This window comes from Corvus hawaiiensis, chromosome 19 (genome assembly GCF_020740725.1).
Source record: "Corvus hawaiiensis isolate bCorHaw1 chromosome 19, bCorHaw1.pri.cur, whole genome shotgun sequence".
Lineage (NCBI taxonomy): Eukaryota > Metazoa > Chordata > Aves > Passeriformes > Corvidae > Corvus > Corvus hawaiiensis.
In genome coordinates, this window is record NC_063231.1 from 3,924,073 (window position 1) to 3,947,797 (window position 23,725).

Below are 23,725 nucleotides of genomic sequence, written 5' to 3' on the forward strand. Positions count from 1 at the left end.
TCATTGAGCCAATGATGTGGCATAAGGGGTGGAATGTCTTGGGGTGACTTTATAATGTTGTATCCCATCAACAGCATCAGCCATTCAAAACTACCACCACACCACAGGAACTGATGGCACAACTGATTATGAAAGCCAGAGCAGACCTCTGTACCCTTGCGGGGTGTGTTTTCACATGCATTTATTTGCCATTGAAAACTGGTGTCCTGGAGCACTTGCTCCAGACGAATTAACACCTCCAGTTTGCTCTGGACAGCTACCCAGGCAAAATCTCAATTCACAATCCAAACCAGAAATTGTTCAATTCGGCAATTCACTTGGCTCCAAAAGAACTTCAAAGACGAATCCCTTTCAAAGCTCTAACAGTCTTTACAGATGGTTCAGGAAGTTCTGATAAATCTGTGATGACTTGGAAGGACCCCAGAATGCAGATGTGGGAGTCTGATGTCCAGGTAGTGGATGGTTCCCCACAGATTGCAGAACAGCCAGCCGTAGTTAGAGCTTTTGAGAGGTTTGATGAACCTGTTAATTTGGTGACAGATTCAGCTTATGTAGTCGGAGTAATTGCCAGAGCAGAACACTCTTTGTTAAAGGAGGTGTCCAACCCTAAATTGTATAGCTTGCTTTCGAAGCTTGTTTGTCTATTCTTCCACCGAAAGCATCCCTTCCACGTGATGCATGTGAGGTCACACACTGATCTCCCTGGGCCTGTTGCCAAAGGGAATTGGAGGGCAGATGCTCTTGCAATGCTGGAACAAGTTCCCAATGTACCAGACACATTTGCTCAAGCAAAGCTGAGCCATCAATTTTACCATCAGAATGCTCCAGCCCTTGTGAGAATGTTTAAACTGCCTAGAGACCAGGCAAGGGCAAGGGTGGCAACCTGTCCCAACTGCCAAAGCTACCAGGTGCCATTGTTGGGCTCCAGGGCTAACCCCTGAGGCCTACATAGCTGTGAAATCTGGCAGACAGATGTAACATGTCCCTCAATTTGGAAGATCAAAATATGTATACGTCTCCGTGGATACATTTTCCGGAGCTGTCTTCGCACCAGCCCATGCAGGAGAAAAGGCAAAGGATGTTATGAAACATTTTCTTCTTGCTTTTTCTACCCTGGGTGTCCCTGCAGAAATAAAAACTGATAGTCCTGCTCCAGCTCCAGACCTCTCAGCCACTCGGGGCTGTGACAGACGGGGACTTGTTGCTCAGCTGCTGTGGGAACATTTCAGGGAGGGACCTTCCAAGCAAGAAGGGAAAGATAAGAGGACTTGGTAACACAGGAAGAGAACATGAAATAAATGGCTTTTCAGGCTCCCAGAGCAACATCTGCATCCCAGTGTTTTGTGTCAGTTATGGGCACTGAACTCGGGCTTGGGATGTCCTTAGCGCTGGTGTCCTGTGCTTGTCTCTTCCCAGAGACAGTCACAGGGAAATACATGTTGGGTTTGTAACCACATTTCACTGGGTTGGAGCAGGATGACAGGAATGGGGCTTGGCTGCTGCTCTGGGCAGGGGGATGCCTGGAGGAGTTGCTGTTTAGTCCCTGGACTTCCCCTGAAAACAGAAACAAAGAAACTCGAGATGCACATGTAACCCTTCCTCCTCCTGTCCCTTCCAGTCACTCCAAAGCTTTGATTCATTGCCAGAACAATCCTTCTGCCAAATCAAAACCCCCTCAGATTCTCTCAAGGAAAATTCCATCAATCCATGCTGTGCTCCATGCAAAGTTTTTCACATAGCAAAAGTGACACTGTATTTTTTAGGTAGACTCACACTGTGAGTAAATTTCTGTCCTCCAGTGAGAGCCTTTTGGGTCCCAAACACGGGATGTTTGCTCTCGGTATTTGTCTCCATATCAAAAAATACTTGATGCAGCGTGGCCTGTCCCATCCCCTGCTCCGTGGCTTTTCAGTGACACTAAATCAAGCTGCAGAAGTGTGTGATGAGTACACTGTGTCAAAACTAGCTTTGTTTCAAAACAGAAAACGCTTCTATAGAAGCCACTGCTTCCTGTGGCAGGTCACATCATATCACTGCGTATGTGGGGTTTTAAGCTATACTGCATTTTTTACATTTCTTAATAGAAATATGTGTCAACTCCTCAGGCAACTTGTCGCACAAGGAGATGACTTTGTGTAATATCATTACATAAGCCTTTTGGGTCTTCCAGAACCCATGAGACAGTGAAAGCAGAACCTCGTGCATTTTATTGGTTTCTTTTACAGACTTCTTATCTGCGAATACTGACTGGGAACAACAAACATCTCAATTCCACCACATTAAAGGTACTAAAATAGTGACTTTTTGATTTAAAAAGTAACTTTACCAATGTGCAAGTACAAGCTTGGCAATATTTCTCCTGGGGAATGGCATTCAGTACAGCTCTGGGACGAAATGCCCAGGCACATGCAGTGTGTGCAGCCTGTGCTCATTTCGCATTTCCTGGCACTTTCTCATTCCCTGTGCTGTCGCTTGTAAACCCAACTGGGCATTTCTGTTGTGCAGTTCTTGATTTGCTTTCAGTCAGCAACATACTCAAATCATTACACTCTATTCTGTATGCTTTTTGTGAACATCCAGCTCTGCTGGAAGAATGGTGTAATTTTCAGAAGTACCATGGACATGGTTGAAGAGACAAAAATAATACAAATGGTACTTGGTGGCTTTGGTTTCTCTGAAATCGAATGCATGTGATACTTTAGGCAGAACTGTGAAAACACAGTGAACATCCTGTGTAGATAAAGCTGTGGTATCATCTAATCTGTTCAAGGTGAAGGGTTCAAAGTGCAATTATTGTGTACTGAGGATGAAGCTGCCAGAATTTTGCATTACAGTTACTACAGATTATTCAGGGCACACTGCAGCAGGGGAAGCTACAATAACCTGTGGCTCTGAAAGCAGCTGGAGCAAATTCATGGCCAGTTAATATTCCCTAGACTGACTTCTGTGCTAAACCTCACCAGGGGTGCCTGCTCGAGGCACCCAGTGTTTGCTAAAGCACAAAAACAGGTGTTGGATCGCAGCCGGTTCCAGACGAGAGCGCTGCCCACGGCCAGGTGTGCTCTAAGTGTGGATCCCGCTGCTCCCACGTCCTGGACGGAGCCCCTGGAGCTTTATGGACACTTGGAGCGTGCTGCCCGCACCCTGAGATCCCTTTTCCTGTTGAATCTCCTGACATAGCTGCTGCTGCTCCCGACCCAGCCATCCCCTGGCCGCAGCCGCCTGCACAGGGCTGGCAGCAGCTTGGCGGGCACCTGCCGGCGCTTGTGGTAGATGTGCCCCATCACGATGTACCTGCTGCCTGCAACAACAAAAACAAAAGAAACGGGGCTGCTGAGCCATGGGGAATGGGGGGTCATTCCGAGGGCACTAGGGCTGGGAATAGAAGTGAAGTTTTGCCTGTGGAAACATCCTGAACAGGAGGCTTCTACAGTGGCGTCCTGAGCTCTGCTGGGACCTGTGGGTGGTGCTGGCATGGAAATGATGATTTACTGTTGGGGGAAATGCTGGTATTTGATAATCTTGCACTTAGAAGGAAAACTGAACTACTTACAAAGACACCAGCTTAAACTCCTGCTTGTATTGTTTTAGGAATCCTGAAAACTTGTCATCATTTTGGAACTGGACAAAGTTAAGAAAGGGCTATGCTGGTACCTGACTTCTTAATGCAGTTGGTTTTCTTGCAAAAGTTTTGAGAAACTTGGATGGAAAAAGGCCTCCACTTTGAGTAAATACTTTTCTTCCAAATTTTCCCAACAACCCAGGCTAAGCCTAATAAAGTAGGGCAGACTAAGATTGCAGTGCATGTAGAGGAATAGCAGAATGGATTTAGCTGGAATGATTTACCAAGTTTAAGGTCTGGACATGGTTTACTGCAGTTTAAAGTATCCACAACCAGGATGTGAACTCGGAAGAAGGCAGCATCAGGAGTGACATACAGGCGACTCATCTTGTACAATCCATCACTGTCTACCAAGAGGGTAATCCAGCGAACTCCATTCCCCAGGCTTTCCAGGTTATAAACAATTCCATTCACTGCTGTTTCAAGGGAGAGAGAAAAAAAGGAACAGATTTTACATCATGGCAATTTTCAGGGTATGTGTGAAGGCTGTCATTTAAAATGCTGTAAAGGAAGTGTCAGCAGGAATCCTTTGACTCAGGAGTGGGCAGTAGGAATTGCTTCAAATAATCACATTTGGTAAGGTGATTGCCTTAAGTTTTGCTGCTTTGCAAACCTTGTGCTTTACAGGTCCGAAATGTTTCTTAGTGAAGAAAGTGATGGGTTTAGTACCATTTTCTATCCTGATATATAAAAAGTGGGCATATTTACCTAACAAAGTAAAATTCTCAAATTTAAAACTTCCCAATGAAGTACAAAGTAAATGAAGTACCGAGCTGGTAACTCAATGCTTTGGCTTTTGAAATAAAAGGCCCTTGTCATACCAAGACAAAAGGGCACCAAGTAAGTTGTGTTGGGAGCTCAGACAATCACTTCATGCTGTTCTCCCAGTCTCTGGCTCTGGCAAGTGCTGAGCTGAGTGCAGGAATGGGTAAACAGCTCCGTGCTAGTGGGGAAACTGCACCTGGTGTTACACCTGCATCAGGGGGAGAACTCTGATTCAGTCATTTATTCTTTTATCTGCACCGTAAATGTAAAGAAAGGAAAAGCTCTCTGATTGCCACTGTGGAGCCTTGGCTTATCTGTTGCTCAGACTTTTTCCTACCTGTCTTTTCAATTTAGGAGCAGAATAAGGCTGCTGTTGGTTAAGGGCTAAAACACACAGAGGTCGGGTTGCTGTGAAGCCCATGTTGGACAGGAATGCATGAGAGTGGTAAAAACCAAAGCAGGACAGCATTTGTAGAAAGCACTTCCGGAGTTCTCCATTTAGACAAAACAGATGTCTCCTAACGTGTTTATGTTCTACAAATGGAAACATCTGTTACCACTGGGCTTGTATTTTCCTTATCTCTTAAAATACTGTGAGAAAAAGTTGGTATCTGTTTCACAACTTCATAAGCACAAGGCAGGGTTTCAGTCAGAAAATGCTTATCTTTAAACAGTCTGTACAAAAATACCAGGCTGATTCCTGCCACCTTTAGTTACATCAGCGTAGACACAAGGACTAAAGACACTGAATCCTAAGGAACTTCAAGAAGAATCCTCTCTAGAAAGAGGTTTACAGAAATAAGAGTCTTATTTCTGTTTGCTTCGCCATTTTATTTTAATTTCAAACTTCAATCCCCCAAATCAAACTTGTTCTAAACAGTAAGAGATAAATAACACAGCTGCAATGTTTAATCTAAGAGTATCTAAAACAATTGGTCTTTTCAGTTCCATTGACCAGTCCCAAGGATACTCTTCCTCCAGAGGAAACAAAAAAAAGGGCAGTACTAGCCCAAAGTAGGGAAAGTGTAAGGTAAGTATGTTTGTGAAGAACTGTGATGGGTCCGTTTTGAATATTCGGTAATTATTTAACATACTTACTGTATCTTAATCACAGTATTTTAAAAGCAGAAGTGAAGTATCAGTGACAAGTGGACAGAAGATGCTCTGTCCCTGTGGGTTGAGGGGGACACCACCTACCAAACTCGCTGGCACAAAAGGCCTCCACTTCATCCTGCTCCTTCCTGCACTCAGTCAGACACACCTTCTCCTTGTCACCATCTACAACAGGAACACAGACTGAGGGACAGCAATGGGCTCTTTGGGGATCTCTCATCCCATTGTGCCCCCCAGCCTTTGGGAAGTTCTGGGCAGCCTGTCCCTTACCTTTCCTGAGCACACCCAGGTACATCGAGCTGGGTGACCAGCGGTTGGTGACCCAGGAGGGTTTGGGGATCCTTGTGAAGGGGTCAGGGTGTTTATAGGGGATTGCCTTCCCTGGTCGGTTGAAGTGGTGCAGTGTGTTAGGATCATTTGACTCCTTTGTTCCAGAGTCTGGAAAATGATAAACTTCCATCAGGGACATCATCTTTGGATGGGAAGGTGCGGCGTGGAGGGCGTGAGCCCACACGCTGTTGGCAACCTTGGCCAGCCGCCGGTCTGTGTGCTTCCTGTTGGCCTGGCCAGAGTCGGGGGGGGTGGGAGAAGCCCCCTGGGTTAGGGTCTCCAGGGGCAGGACCCCTCCGTGCTGCCAGTGCTGCTTCCTCAGCCCAGTGCTGTTTTCCAGGGAAGGCTCAACATGTTTCTTCTTGTTGGACACGAGGGAGGGGATTCCCGGGGGCTTTGGCTGCTGCAGATGGGTGGGAGGCATTCCCAGGAGCTGGCCTTCCCTGGCATTCCTGCTGGCACTGCCCGTGCCCCCGGCTGGCACTTTCACCTGGCCATGAGCAGCAGCTGCTGAACTAAAAACATCTTTGCTAAGAGCCTGGCCGGGTTTCTCAGCATAGGGCAGGGATCCTACAAACAAAAAAGGAGAGAGAAAATCAGCGTTTTAAGTCTTTTATTCCACGTGCTTCAGAATGGGAAGATTTGAGGCTGTACTCTGTAAGTGAGGCCTCCGACAATTAGACAAAAAGCTGATAAATAGCTTGACAGATGAACCACAGTAGAGCTCCTCATTCCTCTGTACTCTGACATGGAAGGCCCAGTACAGGGAATGCAGCTGTGTGAGCAAAACAGGAGATTTGCATTTTTACTTTATTATTGTTGCAAAAAAACCCCAACACAAACCCTTTTCTCAAACCCCTGAATCTCCAGGGAGCATCTGAGGAAACAAGGTTCACGTTGCCATTTGGGATGCTTGTTTAAAAGACTGTGACAGCAGAACTATTTGGTTTTCCCATCCATGGGATGCCTCTGGACAATGTCATCCAGACTCTCCAGCAGCTTTGGACACTACTGGAAAAGTCTTTACCCACAGTTTTGGCTCTTTGACTTGTGCACTATGGAGTATATAGTAGCAGTAATTAGGCTAGTGCTGCTGAGTAACAATTATTTCAAGGCTTTGCTTAATTTGAGAGGACAAGAGTTGAGAAAGAAAGGAAGCGTCTGGGAATCCAGTGAAAAAATAACTTAATGGCACTGTTCCCGCAAGCTGGGTAGTCACCTACACTTTCATTTATATCTTCACCTTGATCCCTTGAACCTCACAAAGCAAAATGACCAACATTTTCAGCCTGGCAGGAGAGAAATTTCCCCTGGCAGTCCATTTTCCTTTTCCTTTAGCCCTTCCCTGCATGCCTGGAACGAGCCAGCAGAGTTTTCACACGGTTCACCCACACACAGCCTCTGCCTGGTGTTCACAGCCATGGTTATTCTGTGTAGGAGGCTGATCCCAGCTCCTTGTGTGAAAAGAGAGATTCGACATACACAGATGAACAGTGTCCTGGTTTATCTCCTATAACTGACTCAAGTGCTGACCTTGCCACTTCTCCCCCTGTGCTCTCACCAGCTGCTGTCATGGGAAAGATTCCTTGATATTTGGGCTGGCCACCCGTAAAGTCCAAAGAATGTCCATAGAGAGAGGGGTGGAAGAAGTCCAAGCTGCAGACAGCAGCAGGCAAGGGGGGTTTGGAGATGGTTCAGTATGAAGCTGTGCCCTCTGAACAGGTGTCTCAGACTTGGGTGTGTAAATGAACTCTCCTACCACTTTATCACGCCTTTCCAGTCACGGATTGTATCAAGAAATAGTTCATTTTTCTCTACTCAATCTGTTCAGGACCTTGAGATTCCTCCTCTTGTACCAGCATATTCCTGTCTGATTGTTGCAGCCTAAGAAATACGACTGCAACATAACCAAATCCCAGTGGAACACATGTAAATGCTATTTCTGTTCTGTCAGTGAGGCACTAAAACCCAAATAAATCCACTCAGGACAGCTTGCTGCAGGCACACAGGGCACACTGAGCATGCTGAAGTCAGTCAGACACCTGGAGTTACAGGTGAAAGGGAAAAAAAGAGAAAGGTCATATACAAATTATAAAAACAGCAGATGCAGAAGCAAATCCAACTTCACCTGCCACTGATGGCTGGCAGGACAGAGCACCAGCTCCCTGCCTGCTTCTGCCAGGTGCTCTTAATTCTTCCCAATGCTGACAAATTAAATATTGCAATTTACAATCCCATCCTACAAACACGTTGAAATGTTTCTTTCTTGAGCCCTTACTTGCTGAAAAAGCTACAGCCTGGGGGGCTGCTCAGGCAAGAATTTATAGGAATGTCTTTAGCCTCCCCTGGTTCCCAAGGCAGACATGTCCCAGCCCCACTCAGAAGGTAACAGACTTACCAGAAGATGAGCTAATGACAAAGCAGAGGAGCCAGAACACTTGGGTTGTCATTTTGAAGTAAAGTTTTTCCAGACTCAAAATGAAGTGGAGTCTTTTATGCCCTTCCCCCGATTCATGCTAATGAGAGGCAGCTTGAGGGGAAACGGGAATCATTCACTGGACAGCCCACTGGAGCAAGACCAAGCTGCTGCCTCCACCAGCCCTGCCTGGGAGGAATGTGCTCCTTCCCATCGGGACACAACCCCCTGGCTGCATCACCTGTGTCCTGGGAATAACACACCCATGTATGGTTTTGGCAGCAGATTTTTATTCTGGGGAGAGTCTTGCCCTCCTATGGCACTCTGTAGAGAAAAATCATAGGGAACAAGTCTGGTTTTCCTGGCTATGGAGAACTGCATTCTGGAGAGGAATTGAAACATGCTGGAACACACCAAACCCCTGGGATGCAGGGTCTGTAAAGGATGTGCATGGCAATGGAACATATCTAGGGATTTCTGGCCACCGCCAGTGATACAGCTGCTAATCTCCTCTTTTATGCTAAGGAACCAGCTTCAGTGATTCTTTTCAGACTGAAAAATGCAGTAGTGACTGTCCAGTCCAAGGGAAAGCTCTGCTGATCCCATACAGCTTTAGTTTTAAATCTCTCTTTGCCAACATGAAGAACTCTGCAAATTTTCACACACCAAGCCAACCCAGATTTGGATGACTGAATTAAGAAGGCTTATTTCTAAGTGACCTTATTGCTACACAAGATTTCCATTGTGATAGTTTAACTCACCAGCTGCTGCTGGGTGCTGTGGAAGCTGCACATGACTTTAAGGGACAATGAACAACTTAAAAACTCCATAAAGGCACTGAAAGGCTCCTGAAACCCACCCTTGACAGAAAATCCAACCCTCAACAATACCTGTGGCATGGGATTCAGTGTTGCTTAGTTTAAGCAGTTTGTTTTGTCCTACCTTAATTAAGCATTTCAATAGGATTCCTAAAAGCTCAGGGCTTTGTCTCCAGCAGCGATGGCTGAAGATACAGAAAATTCACCAATTAGTGTGGAAAATAAATGACATTTCAACACATCTATTACTCAAGGAATTACATTTCTACTGCAGCACTTATTAATCCTTGTTTTCCTCTGTTGTTTGGAACATTTTAATTCCAGAAGTATCCCAAGATAGCTATTATGGGAATAGGAATGTAAACTGAGGATGAGACAGAGGAGGGCTCCTACATTTCTTTTGCAACCAGCAGGTACCTGCAGCAAGCAGGAGAAGCTGAAGTGTGAGTGCTTGTGCTGGGGAGGGAGGGAGGGAGGGAGGGAGGAGAAGGAGGATGGATGGATGGATGGATGGATGGATGGATGGATGGATGGATACATACATGTAGCATCCCACAGACCTATATTCCAGGGATTTTTCTGTTGAATTAGCTGGTGGCGTAATTCAACCCTCATTCATGTACGGCTGTGTCTGCACTGTTCCCCCAGGCTCTTTACCTGGACAGGAGCAATCTCCATTAAGAGCACAGCAGTGGTGTTTGCAGTATTCCCAGCATTCCAGCAGCTCCAGGATGCTCGAGCAGCTGAGATGGAAAAGCTTTCCCAGCGGGGCTGGGCAAATGAGGGACCGACAGCACCGTGGCCACGTCCGGGCCCGGGAGTTCTCCCAGCTGGGGCTCTCCCAGAGATCCCGGGAGGGGAGCTGGAGCCACCGAAAGGAAGCCCGCGGGAAGCACGGAGAGGGCGGCAGCCCCAGGCGGGACGCAGCGCCAAGAGCGGGGAAGGGGCCCGGGGGCGGAGGCCAGGCCCGGGCGGCTGCGGGCAAAAGAGTCGCGCAGGTCCTAGGTAGGGCTGGCACCGCGGAGCCACCCGCGGCAGGGCCACAAAATACAAACGGCACGACCCAGATGGGACTCGAACCCACAATCCCCAGCTCCGGAGGCTGATGCCTTATCCATTAGGCCACTGGGTCACCCAAGAGAAACTGCGCGAGCCGCGTAGTAAGAAGCCCGCCCGGCCGACACTGGCCCCGCCCCCCGGAGGCCGTCATGGTCTCCTTGCTAGCGGCGGGAAGGCCCCGCCCCTTCCTTCTCGCACGCCATTGGCCGCGGTGTCCCCAGGCCCCGCCCCGCAGCGCGTGCCCACCGCCCCGCCGCGCCCTAGAGCGTGTTCCCGCCCTCGGCGCGAGTGCGTCACAGTCAGCCGTGAGCTTGGGGGGAGTTGGTTGGGGCCGCCTCACTGTCCCGGGGAGCTCCGGCCACCGCCGGCCTCCTGTCCCGCGTCTTTAAACTTCCCTTCACGGGCTCGGCCGTGGTTCCTGTGCTGTGGCCGGTAACTCCATCCAGCCCCGGCGGCTCCACACTCGGCCTTCTCCCCTCAGGGACCTTCCCTCTTCAGGGCTCTGTGAGACCTCACGGCCCTTTTCCCCGCCTCACACACACCCTTCGCTGCCCCATAACCTCGGCCCCTGCTTGGCTGCTGTCCTGCCCCAACTGCCCAGTCTCCCTCCACCTCTCTGTTGCTTCACTCTGCTGGTAAGAGCCTTTGCAGCTGTCACCTCCCTCACAGCCCACATCGCCTGCAGCACCTCGCATGCAGCCCCCTCGGGGGTCTCAGGCACTGCCAGCCCTCTCCCTGCCCTCAACACCCCTCCCTGCACCCGGATTTCACTGCACCAGACCATGCACTGCCAGCGATTCAATACCCAATGGAATTTCTTCATGCCAACCCTCCAATCCTTCAGGAGAGCAGGTGTTTTACCTCCATTTCTGCTTTTGAACTGCCTTTTTTTTTTCTGTCAAACTAGTCTTGTCTTGTTAAATATCTCCATTTGTTAGTAATGTGCTTTCTCCTCTTCTCTGCTCTTGTTTTTGTGGTTTTTTTTTACAAAGCTCAGCACTGTAAGGCCCAAAACCAGCTGTATGAGATGTCACTGGTAATTCCCCCTCCTCAGCAAACATCCTGGACACCTATGTGCACCTACAGATCAGTATAAGTGGTTTAATGTGATGGCTTAGCACACAGATGTATGGATGTGCATCCCTGATGCTTCTCTGAGTTCTACCTTATAGGTGTCTTGAAATGTTAGAGTTGCTGTCAGAGTCGCTGTCAGAGTCATGTTTTCCCTACAGTTTTATAGTTTGAATTATATCTCCTGGAAGATCAGTGTTCTTTTGTATTCCATCCCTCATGAGCAGGCCAAACCCATTGGAAACAATCCCATGCCTTTTCAGGCCATGCCACAGGGGCAGGAATCCTTTTCTTTTGTTACTCTGTATGATTTGGTTTTCATCTGTGCTGATAGCTGTAGAACTGCTTTCAACTACAATCTCATATCCCCTTTTCTTTACATTTCTGTGCACCGCATTTCTAGGAGACATTAAGTGAGTCATGGAGCCATGGAATGATGGAATCACAAAATGGTTTGGGTTAGAAGGGACCTTAAAGCTCATCCAGTTCCACCCCCTGCCATGGGCAGAGATACCTTCCATTATCCCAGGTTGCTTGGAGCCCCATCCAACCTGGCCTTTGATACTTTCAGGGATGGGGCAGCCACAGCTTCTCTAGGAACCTGTGCTAGGGCCTCACCACCCTCACAGGAAAGAATTCCTTCCTCATATCCCATCTAAACCCACTCTCTTTCGGTTTCAAGCCATTCCCCCTCGTCCTGTCACTACATGCCCTTGTCCCAGGAGAAGCCTGTGGTGCCCTGCCGGTTACTGAGGCAGAATCTGCACTCTGCGTGAGGGAATGGGTGTTTCTGCCCAAAACCGCTCAGAACGAGACCCCTCCAGGGATACAAATCCCCCACCCCGCTCTACCCCTCCAGTCCCGCGATCTCGCCGAGCCCAGCCCCCCGCACTACAACTCCCGGCGTGCCCCGCTCCGCCCCACAGAGGCTTGCCGACATTACCCGCGCGGAGCACGCCGGGAGCTGTAGTACCGGGGCGTGTGTAGACGTCACGTCCGGCCGGCTCTTCCGGGAGGGCGTTCCCCGTCATCGCGAACCGGGCTGCTTTCAAACCGGCCAATCAGAAGGCTGCTTTGGCTCGAACTGGCCAATGGCAGGGCGCGGCCGCGGGAAATTTAAATGCCGCGTGGGGCGCCTGTGGGCAGTGGCAGCGTGCGGCAGCAGCGGAGCGATCGGCAGCGTCCCCGGCCGAGGTGCGGGGCTGGGATCGAGAGGAGTCGGGTATGGGGCGGCGGGGACGCGGGCCCTGCGCTGCCCTTAGAAAGGGCCGTACTCCGCCGGCAGTCCCTGCTGGGACCTCTTTCCGGAGGCTCTCAAGTCTCCGCTGTCTACACTGGGGCTGACAGAGCTGGTGTATCCCCCGGCAGGCTGTTGCTCCGGTGGGGCTGTGGCCGAAGCGAAGCCAGTTTTTATACAGTGGGTTACGCTGGGGATGGCTGAGGTGCGGTCGTTTGCCTCGTTACCCGTGTAGCCGTTGTTATGTGCTGCTGGCTGCACCGGCACGGCAAACGACCTCGGGGCGAGCTTCCCAGTGCGAGAGCTCGCTGTTCTCGTCTAGAAAGGTCAGGGTGGGATCCTGTGCAGTACAGGTACGTTACAGTGAAAATAGTCCTTAACAGTGTGTGTGTGTTGCCTGTGGGGAGGAAAATCAATCTTGCTCCTAAAAATAATAACTAATAGTGTTTGGTTTAAAGTGTCTTAAAATCGTGTGAGTCTTCTGCTTTTGTGTTGATGGTGGAGCTTGTAACATCTGGCTGTTTAAAGAGACAGCTGTGGATCAAGTCTGATGTTGTTACAATATTAATACAAGCAAGTGCCTCTCATTCTTGAGTATTGATCCAATTTTCAAAACTTAACTTTTGTGGAGCAAACTTGCTGTTTCTTTGCTCTGTTTTCAGGCTTGTTTTTATCTGTCCCGCTCAAAAATCTAACAAGCAAGATGTCTACTAATGAAAATGCCAATATACCATCAGCTCGACTGAACAGATTCAAGAACAAAGGAAAGGACAGCACAGTGAGTACTCTGGTGCAATTAGTACTTTAGCCAGCCATTGTCTCTTTAAACCTAAGTTTCAAAAGCCAAGAACTTACTCTGAATGTTTATTGTCCAGGAAATGAGAAGGCGGCGCATTGAAGTCAATGTGGAGCTGAGAAAAGCTAAGAAAGATGACCAGATGCTTAAAAGAAGAAATGTGAGCACTTTACCAGACGATGCTACTTCTCCCCTTCAGGAAAACAGAGGCAACCAGGTAAGCGGGCACTTGGAACAGACACGCTTGGAGGGTCTTACGGTCTAAGCTCCTGCAGCCAGGCCAGCATGAATCCCTTCTTGAGGGTGGGACAGCACTACTACATGTGCATTAGCAGCTCAGGCCTGTACTATCACCCCTAACGAACAGCACTCTTAAACACAACTGGCTGAAGCTACGTTTTAAGCCTAGCAAAACTGGTATGAAGTACTTGGTTAAGAAAGGTTTCAGCAGGTCAGATAATTGTTGATAAAGCTGAAGCTGATGAGGTTTTGAAATATGTCATGGTGGTGGTATTAAGGGAAGTGGCTGTAAATTGGGGCCTATTCATGGTATTGTGTAAGAGCCCTCTGTGGTCAGGAATACGCATGACTCTCCAGTGAAGCATTCATGTAACTTTTTCTTGTACAGGTTTTGGCACACTGGTCAGTTGAAGAAATAGTCAAAGGAGTTAATAGTAATAATATGGAGCTTCAGCTGCAGGCTACTCAAGCTGCCAGGTAAGCAGTTCAGGGGAAACCAGCTCAGCTGTGCAAGCCACTAACTAGGCAAGGTGAGAAAACTTACTTATGAGCCTAAGTGGCTGCTTATGTCTTACCAGGCAGTATTTCAACAAACACCTAGTCTTCTATACAACGTTGAGGTACCCATAACTTAGGCATAATTTTATTGAGACCATGTTGTTTTTGAATATTTAAAGTGCCTGAAGAAGAAGTAATTTGCTCTAGTGGTGGCAAATTAAGCAGTAGTCACCTTAGATTTAAAGGAGTAATTATAGTAAATCCTTTGTTATAGCAAAGGTACCTTTTAAACTGCGTTAACACTTGGCTATGATATGTATGGGAGTGTGGTGATCCACCTTAGAATAATGTGAACAGTAAGGTGACTGGGGTTTGAAGTTTGCTAAGCTTGTTTCTCCTTCCAAATCTAAAATATCCTTTAGCAAGCTTGCATATTGCTGCAGTGCTGCTCCTGGCAGTCATTAACCTCTCTGCTGCGAGGCCTCTAGCAATTCAGATGTTTTGACTCTTGTAGATCTATTTTACTTCAGAGTCTGAACAGAACCTCTCACATAGTGAAGACATGCCAAACCCAATGTTAACAGAGGCCTAGGAAGCCAGCGTTCAGCTTGTCTGCATTTCTCCTTCATGTTGTATTGTTGTATTGCCTTCTCTGAATGTTAAGACAATGCTAAACGTTTTTTATGTGGTGCTTTTAAGACTTTAATTTGTTGTTCAGATGTCTTCAGGCAAAAATAATGCTTCCTGTTTGCCTTCCTCCTTAGGAAACTCCTCTCAAGAGAGAAGCAACCCCCAATAGACAACATAATTCGGGCTGGCTTGATCCCGAAGTTTGTCTTGTTCCTGGGCAGAGCAGACTGCAGCCCCATCCAGTTTGAATCTGCCTGGGCGCTCACCAACATCGCCTCTGGCACGTCAGAGCAAACCAGGGCAGTGGTGGATGGTGGGGCAATTCCAGCCTTCATTTCCCTGCTGGCCTCTCCACACATCCACATCAGTGAGCAGGCTGTGTGGGCCTTAGGGAATATTGCAGGTATGTCCATGTGCTGCACAGCTCAAATTCAGACCTGTGCCCTTATCTGAGGTGGGAGGACATCACTTCTGCTGTGCCATGCTCTGTGCTGAGCTGCTTGGGAGCTCTGCCCTAATGGCTTTCCAATCATGACATGGCCAGCATTGCAGAGCATGCTGCAGGCAACTCTGTCTTCAGACCTGGTATGAGAAAGCTCATGCAGTGTCTGGCACAGTCTGTGGGTTGTATTGTGGGTACTGCTTCCAGATTTCAGCTCAGGTTTGATGGATCTCTAACCATGCTATACCAGAAACCTTTTTCAGGCATCTCAGTGTTTTTATGACTCAGCAATGAGCTCTGCTCTGTGTATTAAGTAAGAAGGGGAAGGCAGGAAGCAGTGACTCAAATAATTGTGTATGTGATGGCCAATATCCCTTGCTTTGAAACAGTTGCTTGCTGGTGGGAAAGTATTGATATACTGCAGTTTTTCATGCTTCTTTCAGGATTACTTGATCTGCCTGTGTTGGATCCAGTTATTAAAAAATGGCTAAAATAAATAATATAGTTAAATATTGTACCTGCTGTATTAGAATTTCCAACGGCTGTGCCTTAGAAAACAGTGAATCTTCACACAGAGAAAATTATCTTGTTTAAAACAGCCTTGTTTGAGTGGGGTTTTCTTAAATTTTGTCCTTAGAATTTTAAACTTAATTATAGGGTATTTGCTATACATTGCAATAGAATTCTCAGTCAAACTCTGACATTCTATCAGCATTATTCTGTAGCATCCAATCATGCAGCTGATGATTATAATGCATTTCAAGTCCCATATTGTGGGGAAAGCTCTGTTCTAGTGTAGGACTTAAAATTGTCTTCAAAGAAACACACAAGACTCTGCATGGTTATGAACTCTTAGGAAAAGCTGTATAGAAAACATACTCTGCATTAGCTCTTCTTCCAATGCAAAAGGTTAAGCGCAGTGGCTTGATTGAACGTGCTTGTCATGTGACTTAACCATGGCAGTAGTCTTTTTGTCCTCTCGTTTCTTCTTATTTTATCTAGCCATTCTTAAGGAGTAGAAGAATTAATCCTCTAACACACACTGGTTCTGTGTACACATGTCCCTCTTTTTCTGATCTTCACCTGGCTTTTTTTCTTGTTTTTTTTCCAGGTGATGGTTCTGCCTACAGAGACCTCGTTATTAAATATGGTGCAATTGAGCCACTGCTAAGTCTCCTTGCTGTTCCTGACCTCTCTTCCCTGGCTGTAAGTGTGCAGAGCGATTCAAGTTACAATTACTGAGTAAAACCTAGATAAACTATTGCTAACCATTTATTTCAACTGTGGCAGTCTGGATATTTGCGCAATGTTACGTGGACCCTCTCAAACCTATGTCGCAATAAGAATCCTGCACCTCCCATAGAAGCCATCCAGCAGATCCTTCCAACTCTAGTCCGGCTCCTACACCATGATGACCCTGAGGTGTTGGCAGACACGTGCTGGGCAATTTCCTACCTCACAGATGGTTCCAATGATAGGATAGAAGTTGTTGTGAAAACTGGATTGGTGCCACAACTTGTGAGACTCCTGGGATGTAGTGAGCTGCCAATAATGGTAAGTTATTGGATATGTGCAGGCTGTTGTTGCTTGATTTGACTCATGGCTAGAACTGCAGTTATGGAGAGTAGTGTCCATGTAACTGAGTGGTTCTTTTCATACATAAGTCAGGTGCCTGTTCTAATTTTTGTGAAGGGAGACTTCAGTTTCTCTTCTGCCTGGGTGCTGCCCCGCACAAGACAGACTGCTGCTGGTGATGACTATCAAGCTGCTTTATATAATCATTGGATTTACCTCACAGGCTAGCACAATAGTCAGCATTCAGTAAAGCTTAACTTTAAATTGCTGTTGCAGATCCAGATTCTAAGGACAGTGTTTACAAGTGTTGTCTGTGCACACTATAATTAGAGTATAATAAAACTGCATTAGTATTTAGCAGGTAGTTTCTCTAAGCTCTGTTGTGGGTGGTTGTTTGCAGACTGGCCTTGGAAGGTGTGCAGTCTTTGCATGCAGACGTTGGTGCCTGCCTGTGGAATGCTGATGATTAGCCCAAAACCCATTGTACATAGCAGATCATGCTGTTAATTGGGAAGGTTAGAGTGGATGGCCATCAAGTATGGCTGTGTTTGCTATAATCTAATCTGGTTTTGAACAATTTTCCTAAATATCCTATTCATCTTTGTTTCAGACTCCCTCATTAAGAGCCATAGGAAATATTGTCACTGGTACTGATGAGCAGACACAGATTGTTATTGACTCAGGAGCACTGGCTGTCTTTCCAAGTCTCCTTTCTCATAATAAAAACAACATTCAGAAAGAAGCAGCCTGGACAATGTCCAACATCACTGCTGGGCGTCAAGATCAGATCCAGCGAGTTGTAGACCATGGTCTTGTGCCTTATCTCATTGGTATTCTGAGGAAGGTAAACAAAGCCTATATTTACTCTGTTGAGCCTTTTCCTATTACCTCTGTGTTCAAACACTCTGCTCTTACCTTTGCAGGGGGATTTCAAATCTCAGAAGGAAGCTGTGTGGGCTGTGACGAACTACACAAGTGGTGGAACAATTGACCAGATTGTGTATCTTGTTCAGGCTGGTGTTCTTGAACCCCTACTGAATCTTCTCTCAACAAAAGACAGCAAAACTGTGCTTGTTATCCTGGATGCAGTTTCCAACATCTTTTTGGTATGTGGATGCAGTATGCTTGATTATTGTCCACATTGTTGCTAACGGTTCTCCAGTAGTTGCTGCTATATATCCTTCCTGAGGTTATTCCACACTTTTCTCTTGCAGGCTGCTGAGAAGATTAATGAGACTGAAAAGCTTTGCCTCATAATTGAGGAGTGTGGGGGTCTAGACAGAATTGAAGCTCTCCAGTCACATGAAAATGAAGAAGTGTACAGAGCCTCATCCACCATCATTGAGAAATATTTCTCAGCAGAAGTAAGTGGCTTCAGGGGTCTTTTCCACTTTTATTTTCTATTCCAGCACTGTCTGCTAGATTAAAATGTTACTGCTATTTCAACATTCTTTTCTTTCCTTGTAGGAGGAGGAAGACCAAAGTGTTGTACCAGGTTCTACTGCTAACAGCTACACTTTCCAAATCCAGGACAATACCCCAAATTCTTTCAACTTCTAGATCTTGCATATACTGCAACCACCTATAAGTGGTTTAGCACACAAATGACTGCCACCTCTTTGTCTTACTAGTTCCTCTTGTCTTTACTGGTTTTTCTGTGTCCTGTAGCACTTTGTCCAACTGAAATGTACTTGAACAGTTCAAACTATATATATATATCTGTGAATTTCTAAGTGTAAACCTCATTCTTTGAGATATACTTGTAAATACTTCCTGTGTCTGTCCTTGTCAGGGGAAAGAATGCATATGAACAATTCAGGCCTTTCACAAAGCATTGAGCCACTGCTCTGCAGGCCTCCCCATAACCTTTTACCTTCTACATGACCTGTTGCAGTAATAAAGACACTGAACAGGCTTTTAAAGAAGACTTACTTGAAGTTCAATAAAGTGTTACCATTATATCACATTGAACTGTGTCACTTGCTCTCTTAAAAGCTGCCTTGCTGGGGGAAGTAAACTTAGTCAAAAGTAGATAATGGCATGAATGCAGGTCTAAACCATGAGAGATTCAATGCTGAAGATGGTGGATTTAAAACAACTTGGTCACCCCGAGCTCTGGTTTCTGCATACAGCAGCCTTCTATTACAGAACCAAGGAACTGCTGCTTGTCTTCAGATACTTCCTATAGAAATCTGGTTCATCTTACAAGGTGCACAACTGAGCTAAACTAGCTTCAGCCTCTTGGAGAAATAATTAAAGATTAACAGTGCTACTTAACTGTAAGTAATAGTTTGGAGGAGAGGTAAGTACAGCAGTTGACCAGTTCTATGCATGTTCAGGTAGCCGTAGGATAGAGCATAGGAAATGCTTTGAAGCAGTTGCCTGCTCTAGAGAGCAAAAATGAAGGCCTTGTCTTGGAATCAACTGTCCCTTTCTTTCTAAAGTCATTACATACAGGAACCCATTTCGTCTCTCAAGGGGGTTGTGCAGGGTGGGGTTCGGAGGGGAAAGAGTATTGAGTGGAGATGAAGAACTGTAGTTCTATTTTCCAGCTTTTTAGAAGAACTTGGATTGAGCTATTTAACTTGAACCTCCCAGGAGTCAAATGTGCTGGGATAACTATTGTCTCAGCTCACGGAGTGTCTCTAGCACCAATGACGGTGCAGGAGAGGTTAGAGTTCAAAGCTAGATGTTTCACAAACATGACTAAATTGGACCACAGCATGTCACTTTTTAAGTAAAAGATTAGGGGGAAAAATTCTGATATGTAGGCAATTCTCCCAGAGTTCCCATTGGCTTTGCTTCTACCTTTATGGATGGAGGGGAATAAAAAACTAAACAAATACAAAACAAAAAAACCCCTCTTATTCTGCTAGGTGAACCTGATAGAAGAATCTGGTTTTGTCTCCTACATTAGTAACCTTTTGTGTGCTTCTAAGTTTGTTTTGAAGTGCAGATACATAGAAAAGTGGATTTGGGTGTAACTCTTTGGCAATCCATGGAAGATCAGGTGTGCTTCATGAAGAATTCACTCTTGTGTGCTGCTAACAAAGCTTTCTTTAATTGGGTTATTGCTAATGTAGATGATATCACTCTTACTTTCATTAGTGTGGGGTAGGTCTGCTGTTCCCTGTCCCACACTTGCTGGCCAATGACTGGAGGCTGGTCATGACATTTCATCCATGGGACTTCTCTGGGTCTTGGGTATTGCTGGTTGTGATGTTACAAAGGGCAGCAGATAATTTGTCTGCAGCTACAGTCCTATACATCTTGTTAGCAACAATACTCTTTTGTGCAGAGCAATCCCTGTGAGTCACTGCTATAATGATAGTCCTGCCTGGGCTATTGAAGCTACGGGAGTTCCTGCATCCAGCTCAGACTGTGGTCTTGGTCACTGATGTAGCAGCAGGCTTTGCAGATTTTACCTGTCACAAAGGAGACTAGCTTGCAAAAATCACACTGCCCTCAAATGATTAACTATGACCTTCATACTTTGGCCTGTACCACTTTAGCTGTTTTTCTTTAACTCCAAAAAAGCTGCAGCATGTACTAAGCCTTATTTTAGGTGTCTCTAAAGAGGCCGAACTGGATCTGTGGTCTGTTCCCAGCCCTGCCTGCTCCTGTACTGAAGGGTGAGGCTGCAGGTGGCACCCAGGACCTCTGGAAGCAGCTGGGAGCAGTGCCAAAGTGAGAACAGGGCCAGCACAGGTTCTACAGCTGCCCTGGGACCAGAGTCTGGTATTGCCACACTTTCCTTGTAATACTGGAGTCTTTACTCTTCTGGGGGAAAAAGCAACCAAACAGGGCATTTATGCGCCTGCAGTGAAGCCTCCTGTGTCCTTTGCTTTGTTGGCAAACCTCTACCCTTGACCTAAAGCCATCATTTAGGAAAAATCATGATTTTCTGTGTGGAAAAACGAGGTTCACTCTCCTGTGAGAATTTAAAGGGTTTAATATAAAGACAATAAGAGACACATAAAATAAAGAGGTAACGGCTGGGTGCCTTGGTGCTCTGCCAAGAGCACACCTGATGCTTGAGGTGAGTCCTTTTTATACCATTGTTGGGGTTTTAGTTTAGTCCTAGTTTTTTCCTGTTAAAGGAATTTGTTCCCATATGCATGTTGCTAGGGGACAAATGGCTGTACTTAAGAAAGACAAAAAGCTTCCCATTGGGGCTGGGGTGGGCCTGGCTCCTCCTTTGTTTCACCTGGGTGTGGGGTCAGTTCGCTCTGGGCATTTGGAGAGAGAAGCTGCAGAGAAAGGAGCTGCTGGTGCTTCTTCTTCGGCCGTTTTTCTTTTCTGCTGGAAACAACGCCGGGATCCCAAAGCTGTTTTCCCTGCCCTGCTGGAGGCCGGGCTGTGGCCGCCCTGCCCCCGCCATTGCTTCGAGCCTCCGCTACGCTGTAGCCGTGCTTGCCCTGCCTGCCCGACCTCCGGGGGGTTCACCGTTTGGATACATCTCGTCTGTCCTCTGGGACCTGTGCTCGTCCCTGCCACTCCAGCCTGCCGTTCCAGCCTGCTGTTCCCGAGGGTCTGGCCGGACACCGGGATCGGCTGCCCAGGCGTTTGTGAAGCCTTTGTCCCATCCCTCCCCGGGATCCCAGGGCACCAGAGCCGCGTGCTCCCCGAGCTCGCTCCGGAGCGCCCCCTGCAGCCGCGGGGGAACCATCGCACCTGCCCTGCTCACCGGGAGCCGCCAGCGCCCCTGCCGGCTGCGAGCGGAACTGCACCCGAGGGGAAAGGGCCTGACAGCCGAAAGGCTGGGACTGGGTTTGAGGTTGCTGTTACTGCCATAGTTATTGTTGTTTTGTTTGACTGGTTAGAGATATAATAGTAAAGAACTGTTATTCCTATTTTCCCACATCTTTGCCTAAAAGCCCTTGATTTCAAAATTATAATAACTTGGAGGGAAAGGGGTTGCATCTGCCATTCCAAGGGAGGCTTCTGCCTTCCTTAACAGACACCTGTCTTTCAAACCAAGACAACCATTTTTACTGTCTGTTCTCTATTAATATTCAAACTTTTCCCAGAGCTGTTCTGCATGGCCACTCCTTGGGTCCGCCTTTTTAGAGCATGCGTGTTCTTCTGCCTTGCGGTTTTATTTCTTTTGATTCTTGGGGTTGGGCTCGCTAGGTAAGAGTCGATGGTAGGGTGGATCTCTTAATTTTCCAGACAGTCAGGGCTGATTGCAGCTTTGGGCCTCTTCGTCTCTCCGGGCAGAGCGGTGATAACGGCTCTCGGACTCTCCTGGCCGCCCGTTCTCCGGGCGGAGTAGCCTTTGGGCCCTTTTGTTCCCTGGACAAAGTGTTGATTACCAGCTTCTCGGGCCTCATCCTCTGTTCGCTTGGAGGTTATCTTACTTGGTCACACTTGCTAACATTCTTGCTAAAAAGAGAGAAAACTACATCCACACAGCAAAAAGCATTTCTAACATTATATAATATCTACCTTTGTACTTTGCGAGAAGCCAATATTATATGTTTATAACAATCCCCCCCTTTTTCTATTTTATAAATCATTTGGCTTGAGCAATAATTCTTTTTTCTTGGCTTCTAATGTCTGTTCGTTCTTTTCACAGATCAATTTGGCTTCTTCGAGAGGGTCTTTTATATCACTTTGTCTTTTTAGTACTGTAATTTTTTGTGCTGTTCCAGACATAGCCAACTTTGGGTTGGTAGGCATTGCTACAACTTGCATGCCTTGAACTACGCTGGTGATTAGCCGAATAAAACAGGGGATCAAGCAAGGGAGAAATATTAGACTAGCTGTAGCACATAAGAGGAAGAAACCTAGCTTTTTTTCACTATTCTTTCCTCAATATGCTATCTCACTATCAGCAGTCATCATTGATTTCTATTTTTGGACCAGTACATGGGCTATTTTTTTGATATTGTTGGCGATATCTAGAACGGCATCCCTAATGTCATCAATTTTTAAACAACAATCTGATGTATTGAACTTTTCGCATACACCCCCTTCTTCAGCCAGTAAATAGTCTAAAGCCAGCCTATTTTGATATATTGCAGCTCTGGTTTAGCGTTGCTGGCTGACTATTAATTCTATAGCCCCAGCTGTTTCATTGGTTATGATTTCTACAAGAGCTTGGAGTCTGATGATACGATTTAGCATGTAAATTGGGGTTTGATATCCCCAACTTCCATCTTGTGCCCAGGTAGCTGGCCCATATGTTCTTAATATTCATTCAGGGGGCCATTCTTCATCTTTCCATTTTTGGAATCCTCCAATCAAATTTCTTTTATTTCTTTTGAAGTCTTCATAGACAGGTATTCTTAATTGATCTCCCTCTGGTTCTGGTAAAAGGAAAAACCCTGGTTGAATGATTCTTAGTGTACAACTCTTTTTCCAATGTGAAGGGAGTCTTGGGTATGCCCTTTTCCTACATATCCAAAATAAGCCATCTGGTGCTTTCCAATAATCACCTTCTTGTTGATTTATATTCTCTCAAAATTTGGATATTTCTGGGATTCCAAAATAAGGATTTTTCCTTGTCATTACACTGAAAGAGTCCAATTTCATTATCATATACACAGTCTTTTCTTTTTTTCTGAGCTCAATACTAAGTTGGTTTTTCTGGGACCCACTATGTTGAAGTTTTGTTACTCACTTTATACCTTTTACAGGGAGTGGTTTTTACTTCATTAAGAAAGTTTTTCTCAGTTCGCCAGAGACATTCTTCCCTTATCACTGTTGAACTTAAAATCCACTCCTTAGGTTGGTTCCCCCCTCTTTTATTTGTCCGGTTCTATTTAAGGAGTTCTACCGGGCTTACGCCGCTACCTTTCTATGGCCATTCTTCTGTCATTAAAGCTCTTCCACAGACCCAACAGTTGGTTATGTTAAGTTCTTTACCCATCTTCTCTTTCAATTCTACAAACAGGTTTTTTCTTAACCTTGGGGTTTTTTCTCTTTTAACTGTTGTTTAAGCTTTGCATACAGGTCCTGACGTGAGGTGAATATAGGGCAAGGTTGCTGTGCTGGCTTTGTATTTTTACTTGCCACTTGTTCTTTTAGTAAATCTTGGACTGTTCCCCTGGTGGCAGCTGTGAAGCAAATCCATTTTTCTCCTTTTGGACAATTACTTCCTAGTCTGTT

The 23,725-nt window shown here is 46.4% G+C and overlaps 2 protein-coding genes and 1 non-coding gene across 9 annotated transcripts; 1 reads left to right on the top strand and 2 right to left on the bottom strand.

Moving 5' to 3' along the window:
* Positions 1–2,186: 2,186 nt before the first annotated feature.
* On the bottom strand, positions 2,187–10,237 carry C19H17orf58 (chromosome 19 C17orf58 homolog). Of its 5 annotated transcripts, none has more exons than XM_048324127.1 (5): positions 9,722–10,237; positions 5,771–6,400; positions 5,585–5,683; positions 3,847–4,038; positions 2,187–3,301 (listed from the first exon to the last, which is right to left on the bottom strand). In XM_048324127.1, exons 2-5 carry the CDS (start codon positions 6,252–6,254, stop codon positions 3,114–3,116), a joined length of 963 nt encoding a protein of 320 aa, XP_048180084.1. In that variant the 5' UTR covers positions 6,255–6,400; positions 9,722–10,237; the 3' UTR covers positions 2,187–3,113. The 5 variants fall into 5 exon arrangements, with proteins under 5 accessions (XP_048180084.1, XP_048180081.1, XP_048180082.1 ...); XM_048324124.1 differs by lacking the exon at positions 9,722–10,237 and adding an exon at positions 8,229–8,562 and having other exon boundaries at positions 3,847–4,035; XM_048324125.1 differs by lacking the exon at positions 9,722–10,237 and adding an exon at positions 8,229–8,560 and having other exon boundaries at positions 5,585–5,665.
* TRNAR-CCG lies at positions 10,124–10,196 on the bottom strand. Its single transcript has one exon. It is a non-coding gene; the product is annotated as a tRNA-Arg (tRNA).
* A 2,049-nt stretch (positions 10,238–12,286) lies between the features above and the next one.
* Positions 12,287–18,578, top strand: KPNA2 (karyopherin subunit alpha 2). 3 transcript variants are annotated; one of them, XM_048324120.1, is made up of 11 exons: positions 12,287–12,388; positions 13,094–13,209; positions 13,307–13,444; positions 13,856–13,944; positions 14,730–14,998; positions 16,149–16,243; positions 16,328–16,591; positions 17,223–17,456; positions 17,536–17,718; positions 17,827–17,976; positions 18,080–18,578. In XM_048324120.1, exons 2-11 carry the CDS (start codon positions 13,135–13,137, stop codon positions 18,170–18,172), a joined length of 1,590 nt encoding a protein of 529 aa, XP_048180077.1. In that variant the 5' UTR covers positions 12,287–12,388; positions 13,094–13,134; the 3' UTR covers positions 18,173–18,578. The 3 variants fall into 3 exon arrangements, with proteins under 3 accessions (XP_048180077.1, XP_048180079.1, XP_048180078.1); XM_048324122.1 differs by having other exon boundaries at positions 12,364–12,416; XM_048324121.1 differs by lacking the exon at positions 12,287–12,388 and adding an exon at positions 12,441–12,784.
* The last annotated feature ends 5,147 nt before the right edge of the window (positions 18,579–23,725 follow it).

What these genes read in the sequence shown, in the direction of transcription:
- KPNA2 (XM_048324120.1), top strand. Translation starts at nt 13,135, where the DNA reads ATGTCTACTAATGAAAATGCCAATATACCATCAGCTCGACTGAACAGA. An exon ending in GTAGTGAGCTGCCAATAATG is followed by an intron (nt 16,592 to 17,222) that starts GTAAGTTATTGG and finishes TCTTTGTTTCAG; the next exon opens with ACTCCCTCATTAAGAGCCAT. An exon ending in CAGTTTCCAACATCTTTTTG is followed by an intron (nt 17,719 to 17,826) that starts GTATGTGGATGC and finishes TTTCTCTTGCAG; the next exon opens with GCTGCTGAGAAGATTAATGA.
- C19H17orf58 (XM_048324123.1), bottom strand. Translation starts at nt 8,280, where the DNA reads ATGACAACCCAAGTGTTCTGGCTCCTCTGCTTTGTCATTAGCTCATCT. An exon ending in CTTTTGTGCCAGCGAGTTTG is followed by an intron (nt 4,039 to 5,584) that starts GTAGGTGGTGTC and finishes CCCTTGAAACAG; the next exon opens with CAGTGAATGGAATTGTTTAT. An exon ending in ATGTCCAGACCTTAAACTTG is followed by an intron (nt 3,302 to 3,846) that starts GTAAATCATTCC and finishes TTGTTGTTGCAG; the next exon opens with GCAGCAGGTACATCGTGATG.